General features: G+C 32.0%; 2 protein-coding genes across 11 annotated transcripts; both read left to right on the top strand.

Moving 5' to 3' along the window:
• Positions 1–2,754: 2,754 nt before the first annotated feature.
• LOC116846717 (4-coumarate--CoA ligase 4-like) lies at positions 2,755–7,830 on the top strand. 7 transcript variants are annotated; one of them, XM_032820962.1, is made up of 10 exons: positions 2,755–2,898; positions 3,398–3,517; positions 4,797–4,882; positions 4,980–5,108; positions 5,263–5,473; positions 5,589–6,106; positions 6,232–6,409; positions 6,501–6,716; positions 6,851–7,080; positions 7,163–7,830. In XM_032820962.1, the coding sequence occupies exons 3-10, from the start codon at positions 4,850–4,852 to the stop codon at positions 7,325–7,327; spliced, it is 1,680 nt and encodes a 559-aa protein (XP_032676853.1). In that variant the 5' UTR covers positions 2,755–2,898; positions 3,398–3,517; positions 4,797–4,849; the 3' UTR covers positions 7,328–7,830. The 7 variants fall into 7 exon arrangements, with proteins under 7 accessions (XP_032676853.1, XP_032676831.1, XP_032676839.1 ...); XM_032820940.1 differs by having other exon boundaries at positions 3,387–3,517; XM_032820948.1 differs by having other exon boundaries at positions 3,374–3,517.
• An 808-nt stretch (positions 7,831–8,638) lies between these two features.
• LOC116846700 (4-coumarate--CoA ligase-like 9) lies at positions 8,639–13,144 on the top strand. Of its 4 annotated transcripts, XM_032820918.1 has the most exons (10): positions 8,639–8,855; positions 9,138–9,404; positions 9,536–9,862; positions 10,040–10,247; positions 10,396–10,542; positions 10,633–10,910; positions 11,004–11,181; positions 11,806–12,045; positions 12,474–12,703; positions 12,770–13,144. In XM_032820918.1, the coding sequence occupies exons 2-10, from the start codon at positions 9,390–9,392 to the stop codon at positions 12,956–12,958; spliced, it is 1,812 nt and encodes a 603-aa protein (XP_032676809.1). In that variant the 5' UTR covers positions 8,639–8,855; positions 9,138–9,389; the 3' UTR covers positions 12,959–13,144. The 4 variants fall into 4 exon arrangements, with proteins under 4 accessions (XP_032676809.1, XP_032676797.1, XP_032676802.1 ...); XM_032820906.1 differs by having other exon boundaries at positions 9,326–9,404; positions 10,396–10,910; XM_032820911.1 differs by having other exon boundaries at positions 9,310–9,404; positions 10,396–10,910.
• Positions 13,145–14,175: the final 1,031 nt, after the last annotated feature.

Genomic DNA, 14,175 nt, shown 5'->3' with positions numbered 1-14,175 from the left:
ATTTTATTGCACAGGTATTATTTAAAAATATGTGTGTGTCTGTTTATACGCGAGAGTACGTGCATCAGTTCATTCCTTACTTATAATAATTACTAACATTCTGCAGTATCTCCTATATTTATGGATTATATCGAAAGACATATTTTATAGGTCGACGTAACGATGGGAAAAGAAGTTACATTTCAGAAAATACGAAACAAGAAACAAGAAAATAGAAACAAGAATGTAAAACTAGCAATGTGGATGAAACATCGAAGTATTCGTCCAGGAGACATAATAGGAATATCCGCTAATTATCATGGGGTGATGTACGTTTTTCTTGCGTCCCTGTACATTGGTGCCATACCGATTCTATGGCATGAAAGACTCATTTACGGTAGATTTATCTATTATTAATACTATATTCAATTTTCTTTTTAATTACTATGAAATAACGTATTTTTACAGTTATTTCTTTATGTTTGTTTCTCAGACCATTTACTGACAAAAACTTTCAAAATATGGAAAACTCATTGTCAAGGTTAAACGAATAGGAAGAGGACGAAATAGGAGAAAAGCCTAAAAGATATAAAAGTGCAAATTTCCTACATATATTTCAGGTAGATTGGGTGCTACTTGAAACTTAGTGTAGAGACATGGTTAACTCTAACTTATTTACAAGATACAACTTTTCCTCTTTGAAGATGTTAATATTCACCGATTCACCAATTCCATATGACGATCATAGTAATCTCATTCAGTCGCTCCCAAACGTTTCTGTTATATCGTTATATAGTATGTACAATTTTTGCAGTTGCAGTTAAAAAATAAGGACAGAAAAGTACCCAAAAAATCGTCACAATGGAATTCGTATTTTTCCAGATACTACTGAAACAGATATCATCTCCTGACAAACAAAAGTCGGAAAGATCAAATCAAGTGGTTATGTTGGCAAGAACGTTCGGTTGCGGATTATAGATCTAGACAATAAGAAACGATTAGAAACATATATGTGTGGCGAAATCTGGTAAGTGTAAGGATATAATGAATGAATATCATGACTGTTGCAAGCAGTCTGAGAAATTTGCTGATAAGAACGGTTGGTCAGAAAAAATTTGATTTAGTTGATTTTATATTTATGATTATTATATGAAACTTTGTAATCCATAACATCTGTAAGATGCAAAACAAATATTTAAGTCATCCATGAATAAAAATGAGGGAAAGACGAAAAATGTAATAACAGAAGACACAGGAAAATTATATTAACTGACTTCTCGTTTTTCAGGATGGTATCATACTGGAAATTTAGGTTACTACGACGAAGATGGTGAAATATTTATAGTGAAACGGATCGAAAATTTTATTTCTTTTAGGAAATTTAAGATTTCACCGATCATAATTGAAAATGTAATAAGCAAATATAGTGCTGTAGAGAATGTAGCTGTAGTGGCTATGACAGATGAAAGTGATTGTGAACATCTATTCGCATATGTTTCGTTAAAACGAATAAAGAGGGTAAAGTTATTTCAATAACATTTGTTTCTCTTAAGATTAAGCGATATTCTTCATAAAAAGTCTGTGCTGCTTTTTAGTTAAATTTACAGAATATGACAGATGAAGTGGCGGATAAATTGGATGATTATTTGAAACTTCACGACGATGCGCAGCGGTTATTTGAACTGCCCTATGCAGTTGATGGTAACATTGATCGGGTTTTCCTTCGTAATAAAGCGAATGGAGAATATAGCATACCCGATGATTTTTGGAATGATGACGATGATGATGAGACTTAATTACAGTAATGTGACAAGATCAGCACACAAGTATATCCTTACATACACAAATACACACACACACACATAATATCATCATAGCATTGATTATAACAGCGTATAATCAATGAATTATAAAATATCCTATGATAATAAACTCGTTTCAAGAAAAATTAATAAAAAAAGAATCATTGTGCATAATAATTTACGCATTTCTTAGGATAATTTATAGAAAATTCTCACTTTTTATCACCGAAAAATACACCGTCGAAAAGTTTTGCGATTTTTGCGCGTTCCACGAAAATTGAATTTCGCGCGGAATCATCACGAATAACATTGTCCGATTTCGAGCTCTCGCTCTAGGAACACATTAGAATATCGCAAACAACCTTGTAGTACCCTACTTGTGATGTAAATAGCAAGAGCTATCGCATAAAACAGCAAATAATAATTTTTACACATAGACGCCATGTATATTTAACATAAAATATTAAGTGTACAGTATAAATTCAATAATAAATATTTGTGTTTGTAGAAGCACATGTGTATAAAAAATATTACATATAGTGGTCTATTTTTTTTAGCTGCACTATTGAACTAGTGCAATAAGTTAGAGTGAAACAAATATACTTTCTCTTACTCTAACTTATTGCACTAGTTCCACAGTGCAGCTAAAAAGAACACAACATAGATTCGCCGAAATTCTAGTTATTTTTGTTTCGGACCATATAATTCTATTTTCTTGAATTCCAATCGATCGATCGAACAAAATTATCGAGAGAAATACACCATGATAAAAATATGCTATAAAATTAAAATATTACTTCTAGATTAATTAATAAATATATTAATTTCAAGTTTTTTTGCAACTAAGAACAAATCAAACTTCTTCTAATTGAATAAAAACTTTCTCTGCAAAAAGTATCGATTAATCGAAAAGGAACTATTGGTTATCAATCGCCCATCTCTGTTAACTCAACCATCTCTGTTAAGTCAACCACAGACGTTTCCGAAAAGTAATTTGAGGACAATGATAGGCTGCCGTGGAAATTTCTTCCACGTGGGAGTTTCCACGTGGTTCGTGTGCAAACCTAAGCTGACGTCACAGCACTGCTTCCATAGAAATATATAGGTGCAACGTTAGGTGAATACAAGGAACCCTCGTGTAGTTTTTCTGCGTTTTTGCGAAAGATAAGTGAGAAATGTGATATAGTGCAGGTAAAAATATAACGTGCTATTAGAATAAAAAAGAAGCAACGGAAATCGATCATCGACAGTATCAGGTCGACATCGAGAAAAATCAGAGGAAATACAAAATAAAAGTATTCCAGTTCTCTTGATATAGATATTTTTGAAGATTGATTAACGATATAAGAAAATAATGAAAAACTGCATGGCTTGCAATAAAGTTTCTTCTTCTCTCTTCGCAACTTCCTTCAAATTTCTTTTGTCGCTAGAACTTAGACTGCATTCAGGGAAACGCTATTTTTAATGCTATGAATGTACTTTGTCCTTAATTAATTATTAAAGTTAAACAAAGACAAAGCCGGCTTAAGTAGCGTCTCCCTGAATGCAACCTTACCGACATTTTATATTTGACCAAAGTATATATACATTAGTGAGGATTCATAGTGTTTATTTAGTGCACACACGTTATACGCACATGCCACGATAGCTCATCACTTTGAGGGTAACGCAGTAACACAACATCAATACAAAGTCACGAAAGATTTTTCCAAACATTCGTCACTTGGCACAGTTTGGTAAGTTTTAGTTTTTTTATACCATACATTTTTTTAATTTTATTCTGTAACTTTTAAAATATTCTCTCCCTTCTCTTCGCCATTTATATAATTTTCAATGCGATTTTATTTCATCTGTACATATGTACGATGAACCTATACTCCTTAATCGTGTGTATTTTAAGTATTAGTTGGATCTTTTTTTACGATCTATAATCTGTCTACATATTTCATCTCTCTGTTTTTTTAATGCGATCTCGTTTCGAAAGAAGGTAGAATCACTAGCGCGAAACTAAAATTGACAAGGATTCGTTTTTGTTTCGCGTATACCAATTTCACTTATGGACGTAAAAATTTATTGGCTGACGCGTACACGATGTAAAGTTTTATATATTACAACTATACCTTGCATGTTTGTTTTGTTTTCTTCTCTCTATTGGCACGTTCTGTTGGTTCTCTTAACCTCTTCACACACACACACACACACACACACACACACACACACACACACACACACATTATCATATAATATATATAGATAGAAAATAATTTTTACAACAGATGGTAATATGCAGATGCAGATGGTAATATTAGATAAAATAAAACTTTTCTTTTCTATATATTACACGCGTATTAGTGTTTAACTCTTTTGTTAATGCATAACTTTTCTATCAATTCTAGTATTAGGATATTTCAGCACACAGCACTGTGAAAACGACGTTATAGCAACTACTAATTCTTTTCTTTTGTATTCTACATAATTCGCGCAACAAAGACTTTTGTATGTACACGGAAAAAATAATTCTGTTGATACAACCGAATTTTCAGTTGCTCAGAGATCAGACGAAAACTCGGCTGGAATAGAAAAATTCCTTTATGAAGCTTCTGTATAGTCAATTGTTTTCAGTTGTCTCAACCGAGTTCTAATATCGTTGAATGTTCAGACGAATATTTTCGGTTGCGACAACAGAAATATTAGTTTTCATAACAGAGATATCGCTTCTGATCATTTAATTTTCAGTTGGCTCCCATTTGGTTGCATCAACTAAAATTTATTTTGCCTGTACTTGCTCCATGCCAATAAAATATACACGTCATAGATTAAAATATACACGTCATAGATTAAAATTACACGTTACAGATTACTCGCGTATAATTTAAAATCGATGCCCGAGCATCCGTGCATTGACAGAAAGGTTAAACGAATTTCCACAAGTCAGAAAACAAAATTGTATTTTTATGTATATTAACTCGGAATCAGTTATAATTGGTAATAATTCTGCATATTGTAATATTTCAGTTTTACAGTAATAGCATTATCAATATCGTTGGCACAATAATACAGGTAAAAAAATGACAAAATTCATCAACAACATGTCATATCCAGTAAGTTACACATATATAGTACATGATGAAAGATATTTTCAAAAATTAGCGAAATAGCAAAAACATTATCAATATCATTATCCATTATTTCTCGCAGAGATGTTCATTTATGATAAAAGACAACATTATAATGGGCAAAAAAGTTGGATGTGATGGCTTGGAATCCATGAATATTGGAAAACTAATTTTACAAACTCTTAATTCTGATCTGAACTATGTTGCACAGGTATTATATTAATCTCGTGAAAAATATACCTCTCTCCCCTACATATGTATAAAAGCATATGAATTAATTTGTTATTTATAGTGATAAAAACGTTAAATTATAGTGATTATGTTACCTCAGGGTAATTATTTATGTCAATTGGCACGTTTCCTAGGTGGATGCAGAAACGGGAAGAGAAATAACATTTACGGAAATAAGAAACAATAGTGTGAAATTAGCGATCTGGATGAAATTTGAAGAGGTTTATCCAGGGGACTTAATAGGAATATGCACGGATTATCCTGTGATGCTGTATGCCATTTTGGCGTGCTTATATATCGGTGCTGTTCCGATAGTGCGACAATACAATAAATGCACAGACTTGGGTAGATATAACTTTTCTCAATAACTTATGCAATTTTTTTAATTATTGTCATATGATTTAGTTCGATAGTTATTTATTTGTCATACCTTAGTTTAATTACTAATAAATGTTTCTAGAAACTTCATGTGATTTTGCGCGTGTCAATCCGAAAATTTTATTCGTCAATAGAATACAGAGCAAGGAGTGCGAATCTACCAAAAATTCTAAAATAAATAATTTTGAGATGGTTTCATCATTGATAGTTCCCGGATCATCACGATTTTTGTACAAAAAGTTTAGTTTTGCTTACGATGTTCTCATTGCCAATATAGACAAATGTTACAACGTGAACAATATCGAAATGTTTGATTGCACGGAATTAGATGACTTTAGACTACAAACTGCGATGATAGTATATACTCGCGGTATTGAAGGTCCAGCTAAAGCCGTGAAGATACCTCATAAAGCAATCATAGCTCCAGTAATCTACGAAGTGTTTAGTGTATTGCCCGGTAACGTAGGCATGTTGATGGAACATCACTTTCTGTATCTTAATTTGATACTGACCATTCAGTCGATATTGATGTACAAGCGAATAGTTATATTTAAGGAAGGCGACATGATGAAATTTTGGAGAGCTATAGAGATATACAAGGTATTTTATATGTAAGAATAAAATTAATGGGGAAAAGAAAGAAAGGAAGATTTAGAAATATAAAGAAAAAGGATGTGCTTTTGCACATTTGTATATCAAGTGCGAAATTCTTGTGTCTATTTCAGGTAAACTGGGTGCGACTTGAAACTAATATGTCTCAAGCAATCCTAAATTCTATAGACTCTCTCACGGCTGACATTTCTTCTTTGAAAACGTTAATTTTCAGCGGTTCAAGTATGAAATATTGTATTCAAGCAGATCTCGACAGGTTGTTGCCAGAAACCTCTGTCATATCATTATATGGTATATATAATTATAATTATGTTTTCAAGAGTCACACACTGACGGTAAAGCATCCCCTAAAATTGTCACAGTAAAGCTTGGATTTTTCTAGGTACGACGGAAACAGGTATAATCTCTTTTCAAAGATTTAACAGAAAATGCGGATCTAGCGGAAAAGTGGGTAGGAATATTAATTTCATGATCACCGACATTTCTGGAACAGTATTAGCTTCTAATATACCTGGTAAAATCTGGTGCAAATGTTACGGTATGTCAAATACATATTATGACGCCAACATAGTTTCTATCCAAATAACAAATGATAAAGGTAAGTTATGCAAAAAGCTTCGTTTGATTGATTATATATAGAGAATGTTATGTAAAATGGTTTGTAAAATTAAGAGAAAAGAATGAACTTAGACACTTTTCTGTTTTTAACTAACATTACGCGTGATTCTTCAGGATGGTACGATACCGGAGATATAGGCTACTACGACGATGATGGTGACATTTATGTTATTAATCGAGCCGCGGATCTTGTCTGTTTTAAAGAAACCTATTACTCGCCAACAATAGTTGAGAATCTAATAAAAGAACATCCTAATGTGGATGATGTCGCTGTAGTGGAAAAGCCAAACAACACCAATGAGCAAGTTCTAGTGGCGTTTATTACGGAAAAGACGGGAAAACATGTAAAGATATTTAAAAATTTGTTATTTCTTATAGAAACTAGAGATATTTCAAGATTTTTCATAAATAAGGTATATATTTTAGGTGGAAAAACAAGAAATAATAAATATAACGACAAATATAACGTGGACCTGCATGAAACTTCACGATGTGCTACTGTTGGATAAAATGTGGTATCGATTGGATGGAAATATCGATCGTAATTATCTTCGTTATAAGGCAAATTTTGGAGACACCTTCATATCATAATAGATATATATTCATTGAAATCAACAATTATATAATAATATTAAAAGTAAACTTGTTTTTATAAGTATGAATAAACTTTTGCAGTATTGCTATAGTATTGATTAGAATAGCGTGAAATCAAAGAATCACGAAAACATTTTACAAAATTAACTCTTTTCAAGAAACTTGCGCGAAGAAATCATTGTGTAAAGTCTGTATATATCTTAGGATAATAACTTTTCAATCATTACATCAGAAGATTTAATGTACAATGGAGTTTTTCAATTTTTGTGCATTGCGCAAAACTCATATTTCGTGTGCATTCCTGAGGTTGTTATGATGGAGTTTCCAGAAGATCCATCTTACTTGAAGAATAAGTGATATGATATCGCCGACATCTCGACAATTAATTATAAATAAACCACTTATTTCTCATGGAAGATAGTTGAGTGTAAACTCACAAATATAACATTCTCGCACGATTACGAAATATTCAAAAGATCGTAGTTTGTTACAGTTTTACCTTCTTCACAACTAACTCTTTTATATATTAGTTTTTTTCTATATTAGGTAAAATACTTTTTTTTGGCCATTTATATAATTTTCAATGTTCTTTTTGTCTATGCATAATAAATTTTAATACAATAAATAAATGTATTTTAAGAGTTACTTGAATCTTTCTTTCTGCATGCGATTACATGCTTCATTCCTTGATTTCTTTATCTAATTTCATTTCGAAAGAGAAATCATATTTGCAAAATTAAATATATATTTATTTATATAATATTCCAATCTAACCAAAGTAAAGCCTGTTGTACACACATATTTGTTTTTCTTCTAGTCTGTTGGAATGGCCCTTAAGTTTTTTACACACATAGCTTTATTCGATACACAAATTGAAAGTAGTTTTAAACAAAGACTAGAAGATTTACTTTAAATAAAAAAAGTCAAATTTTATGTATCAAAGATATATATATATATATATATAGTAACGAAAATTTGTTACTTTAGAAGAAGTGTGTGAATAGAAATTGTTCTCAACTATCGGCAATAACGAGGTGCATCTTTAAAAGCAGTTGCAACGTTGACTCTAAAAATGTTTTACAAATAATATTTGACTGCTAACTTTAGTATATTGGAGAAAAGAAAAAATCTAGAAAAAAGAAAAAAAAATTTTGTATCGTATGTTTCCGGTTATTTTGTGAGACTTGAATTTCCCGCGAAATTATTGAATAGTTTAGATCAGTTTCAATATTTTGACATTACAGTTTAGTATCGTTACATTAACATATTTGACCAATAGCTTATTTACATTTAGAGAACACATCAATGCTGGCAGTTCGCGAGATTTTCTCCGCGACAGAAAACCTTCTGCGCATGCATGGAGAATACGATATCCAATAGCAGACTATTACGTTCCTCTACGCGAAGAAAATCTCGCGAACTGCCAGTACTGGAACACACAACTGCGAGAACTGCGGGATTATCTTAACGATTTTACAAGATTGTACAAAATATTCCATCACGTGATAGTCATTAAAACGTTTCGGTGAGTTTTTTTATTCTTTTTAATCTTAAATAAAATCTTCTCTTTAATTTTAAATCTAATCTTTTGAATGTTTCGTTTTTCCCTTTTTAAATACGATACACTTATACGTCAACATTTATGTAATATATGACTATGATTGGCTTTATCTTTTTCTAACCTATCATTGCGATTCATGTATATATTTCTTAACTTTTCAAACTCGTTCTTAAGGAGCGCCACAACGAAAACTTATTATAAATTTGTTCATTTGCAGAACAGTTTGAATATTTTCATTCTTTTCAGCGCAAATTAAAATGCATTTCATGTCCAATGAGAAGAACGATTCTTTAATTACTTAAAAACAAATTCTCCTGTTAGACGTCAGCTGCATTCTAAAGAATATCGGAAAAGGTCAAATCGTTCTGCAAACAATTATACCTTTTTGTATTTCAATTTTTAATAAGCTTGATCTTAGTATTATTGATGTACAGAATAAGAATAACACTGTGAACGCGAATAAACAGGCAAAAAAAGTATACCAGATTTATCAGCAATATGAGCAAAAACAAGGTAAGATGTATGTGCATGCATGGGAACAAATAAACACGTATATCGCGCATTCGCACAATTACACACAAATTCCTTCTATGAGATTCGCGAAAAGGAAATATATTATCAATTGCATTGTCGTTTATTTTTAGAAAAAATCTACAAAAAAATCTACAAAAACATCTGCAGAAACATCTACAAAAACATCTACAGAAACATCTACAGAAACATCTGCAGGAACATCTACAGAAACATCTACAGAAACATCTACAGAAACATCTGCAGGAACATCTACAGAAACATCTACAGAAACATCTACAGAAACATCTGCAGAAACATCTACAGAAACATCTACAGAAACATCTACAAAAACGACACAAGAAAACGTTTTAATAGGCAGAAAAATTGTTTATGATAATGTTTCTATCGAAAGATTAATTATAGATACCTTAAGCACCGAACGGAACAAAATTAGCCTGGTAACGTATATTTCGATAATAAAATATTTTTGACATCAGACGTTTGCGTATACGAATATACAAATAAAAAAGACATTAATTAATAATAAATATGTTGCATTATGTAGCGTTTTTCTAAAAAATCTTGCATTATTATGATAATTATAAAAGATACACATTAGCATATTATGTACACAGATAAATCCACTAGACAAATCTAATAAAACATATGAGGATATACAAAAGGAAGTAACGATATTGGGTACTTGGATGATAAAACAGTGTATTGCATCAGACGATGTAATAGTAATATGCACGAATAACATATTAATATCATACTTACCCTTTATCGTAACCATATTTTTTAGAGCTATTGTGAATGTATGGCATGAGAATTCTACTCCAGGTATAATTTTAGATCAATTTCACTTACATAATTTCTTTGCTAATTAAGTTCTTTATGAATTAGATTGGGGTATCACGAAACTTAGTTTAACAGTTATATATTTATCAGACGTACCTGACTTTACTCTCATTAAGAAATATATTCTCAGGCCAAATAAGATACTTCCTCACGCAAGTAGTGCCGAAAATAATCTTTGTTAGCAACGAAACAGTTTCGAAAATCAAAGACGAAGTGTCAACATTGAAGCTTCCAGTAAAAATTGTAAATCTAGATTCATGTAAAAAACAGAGATCAGGTATTATGTACTTTTCGTCAATAATCGACGAACTGATGAATGACGAAAGAATTTTGATTCAGAATTTCTACGATCCAAATTTGAAAACAGCTATGTACAGTACCGCAATGATAATATTTTCCAACAAGACCAACGTTTACTGTTCCAAATGCTTAAAAATTCCTTACACAATGTATACATCTTTGATAAAAGAGCAAATACCTGTTATGGACCCTAAAAAGATAGGAATGTGGTTGGAATCTTACAATCTGTCCTTTGATCTGATGTTAACTTTGCGTGCGATAATCTCGTGTGCGGAAATAGTTAGAATTCCAAAATTCAAAATAGATTACAAGGAAAGAATATGCCGAGTATTAGAGGAATATCAGGTATCATAGAAGCAATGAGTGAGATAGAGAGAAAAAGCATTAAAGGGGAATAGCACAATTTGAGAAGACATATAACGAAAAATTCTTTTTCAGGTGAACTGGTTAATAATTGATAGTGAAATGTGCGATGAATTTTTTAAATCTGGGGTGCTCGCAAGATACAACACCTCATCCTTAGAAACGCTAATAATCAGCGGTGGTCCAGTCGCAAAAAATATTCACAAAGGCCTCATGAGGATGTTGCCACACGCTTCTATTCTATCATTATATTGTATGTATACTCAGTTTCTGAGTATTCACACGGTTTTCACACACGGAAAAAAAAGACTTGCTAATATATGGACAACAAAAAATATTAACTGCAGGAGCAAATTTTTTTGCTTTCATAGCAAAATTATATAGTTGTGATAGCTAAATAACTTTGCTATGAAAGCAAGAAAATTTGCTCCTGCAGTTAATATTTTTAGTTATCCATATATTAACAAATCTTTTTTTTCCGTGTACTTCTTATCGAGAGAAATTGCAACGCTTCAAATAGTGTGAATTGAAATCCACTGTTGACATATATGAGTAGTAATTGGTTATGACAAGAACCAAAATAACAGTACAAAGTGTGAGATTTATGAAATTTTGGAGAAAGAATTTGGTTTAAATTAAGAGTAAATTATTTTGAAATAATTTTTATATATTTGTAACCGTTTATTGCACATACACGTCAGCAGCTTTCAATTTTGATAACTTGAAGTGTTATTTCAAATTTATTTGATAAAAAGTATGAAAACCGTTTAGAAACTGAATATAAAATTGTGTATTACGCGATAGCGATCAAAGACAACGGTAATATTACGTCACTCAAAACAAAAGTCATTACGATAATCCTGCCGAATGTTTTTAGGTTTGCTTGAAACAGGTTTAATCACATATCAAAGAGTTGCCGGGAAGCTTGGTTCTTCTGGCCAGGTGGCAGAGAACGTTAGTTTAATGATCATCGATCCGAGCAACGGGAAATCATTAGGTCCAAATGAAAATGGCCAGATCTGTTGCAAAAGTGACACCATGTCGATTAGCTATTACAAAAATGACGAAAATAGTCAGGAAAATGATTACGAAAATGATAGGATAATCGATCAAGACGGTTGGTTGCGAACAGTTTTGTCTAATTGATCTCATAATTGAGATTTAATATTGCGTAATTCAGTGGTTGAAATTAATTGTATAATCGAGGCGATTTTGCGGGCCAGACTCGATTTACAATCGCGGCGCTCAGTCTTACATCAGAAGATTTGTAAAGTACTATGTTTTAATAAGAATTTTCAGCCATTAGGAAGCGCCTCAAACATAGATGTCAATGGTCCAGCTGTGACCTGCTGGGCGAGCTGCAGCGACAATAAAATAAGTAGATATAAAATCGCTTTGATCATGCAAGTAATTGCGACCACTGGTCTAGTCCATAAAGTTTGCAAAAATTTACAATTACAAAAATCCTTATTAAAAAATAAATGACACAAATGGGAAAAACGCATACACATATGAGAAAGTAAATTGACATCGTATTTTCTTCAGGATGGTTCCACACTGGCGATATGGGCTACTACGATGACGAAGGGGATCTATTCATCACCGGTCCAATCGATACAGTAATCCAGTACAAAAATTATTATATTTCAGCAATTGAACTTGAAAATGTAATAAAAAGTCATCAGTCTGTACACGAAGTCGCTGTAGTGCCTATGCCGACTCAAATCGATGGCAATTATCCAATTGCATTTGTTACGCGAAAGCCAGGATCGGAGGTGTGCAAAAATATAAAAAAAATTATCTTTGCGAAAATTGTTTATGAAAACTACGTTTTTCCTAAGGTGACGGAAAGTGAACTGATAAATTTAGTGGCGCAAAATTTAGAGGACTACAAGAAACTCCGCGCTGGTGTGACGTTCCTGTCTCAGATGCCTTATCTACCGTGCGGCACAATTGATCGAAAACGACTTTCTAAGTACACGAAGTACAAGAATGAATTAAGTAATAATCCATACAAGGGCGACTCTTAATAAATACATATAACAAATGTGGATAGTACGTTGAAAGTACACGTATTCAAATAAACCAATATACGAGTAATACACTGCACTGTTAAAATAATAATTACACTGCTAACTTTATAACGTACAGTTGTAATAAAAGATAAGATTTTTTACTAATTGTGATCAATGCTTTTAATAAATTTGTATTCTTGACGCATCCGCCAGATATATTTAGTAAAAAAAACTATTTTATATTTATCTATAATTTCTTTCAGAAATTGATTTTTTCCATTTGATTACAATATTATATAATATTTTTAACCGTGCACAACACACAAAAAATCGCACCTACCGTCTATATCGATCTGTCGATACGATATCAGTGTTTCGAGAAGCCAGCAGGAAATCGATACGGAAAGTTGACAGAAGAAAAACACTTCTTCTGAACGCCGAGTCAACAACAGCTGATAATAAAATCGTGACACATTCGTTCGTCGGTTAATGTGTGACTACTTTTTTGTCTTGAACTGTTGGCTTGGCGTTCAGTGGATTATATTCTCTGTATCAATTCACCCTTCTCTAATATCGATTTTCTAGCATTTTCGAGACATGGATATCAAATCGATAGATCGATATTGATTAGAAACTTGACTTCTCGACAGCGTATGGGGGCTACAAAGGTATCAGCAGATAATACTATCAATCATTTTAAATAACATTAGATAATAATAGTTCTAATCAATCGACGAGTCGTGTTATTCGAAAATAAAACGGAAAATAAAGTAATATTGTAATCTGACACACGCTTGAATAGTTCACAAACCGTCTCAACATGTATTCTAATTAGATTATTCAGATTTGAAATTGTAGGCATTGCTAATTTGCCACTCATTAATTATTCAAAGAAGCAAACGGTATATTGAAATAATAACCTATAATCATGGTAGTTTTATGCTAATGACTAGAAACGAATATAGACAGTTGGGGTTGTACTGCGTGTTGAGGCTATTATATTGGATCTATGTATTTACTACGATGTCCATTTTTATCGTTAACGCATCGCAGTTTGTTGTCGACATTGTAAAAAGTTGTGGTTAGTCGACGATCGTCTCTTAGCCGTCGCGATTCGGCAACAATGAATTTCTCAATGAAGTACGAACGCATTCGTCATTGCATGTACCGAATAATATATATATATATATATATATATATATATATATATATATATATATATATATATATAT

Source organism: Odontomachus brunneus, unplaced genomic scaffold, assembly GCF_010583005.1.
Source record: "Odontomachus brunneus isolate Ranch 3 - 2012 unplaced genomic scaffold, Obru_v1 Obru_scaffold_004, whole genome shotgun sequence".
Lineage (NCBI taxonomy): Eukaryota > Metazoa > Arthropoda > Insecta > Hymenoptera > Formicidae > Odontomachus > Odontomachus brunneus.
This window is presented reverse-complemented; position numbering and strand designations above follow the sequence as displayed.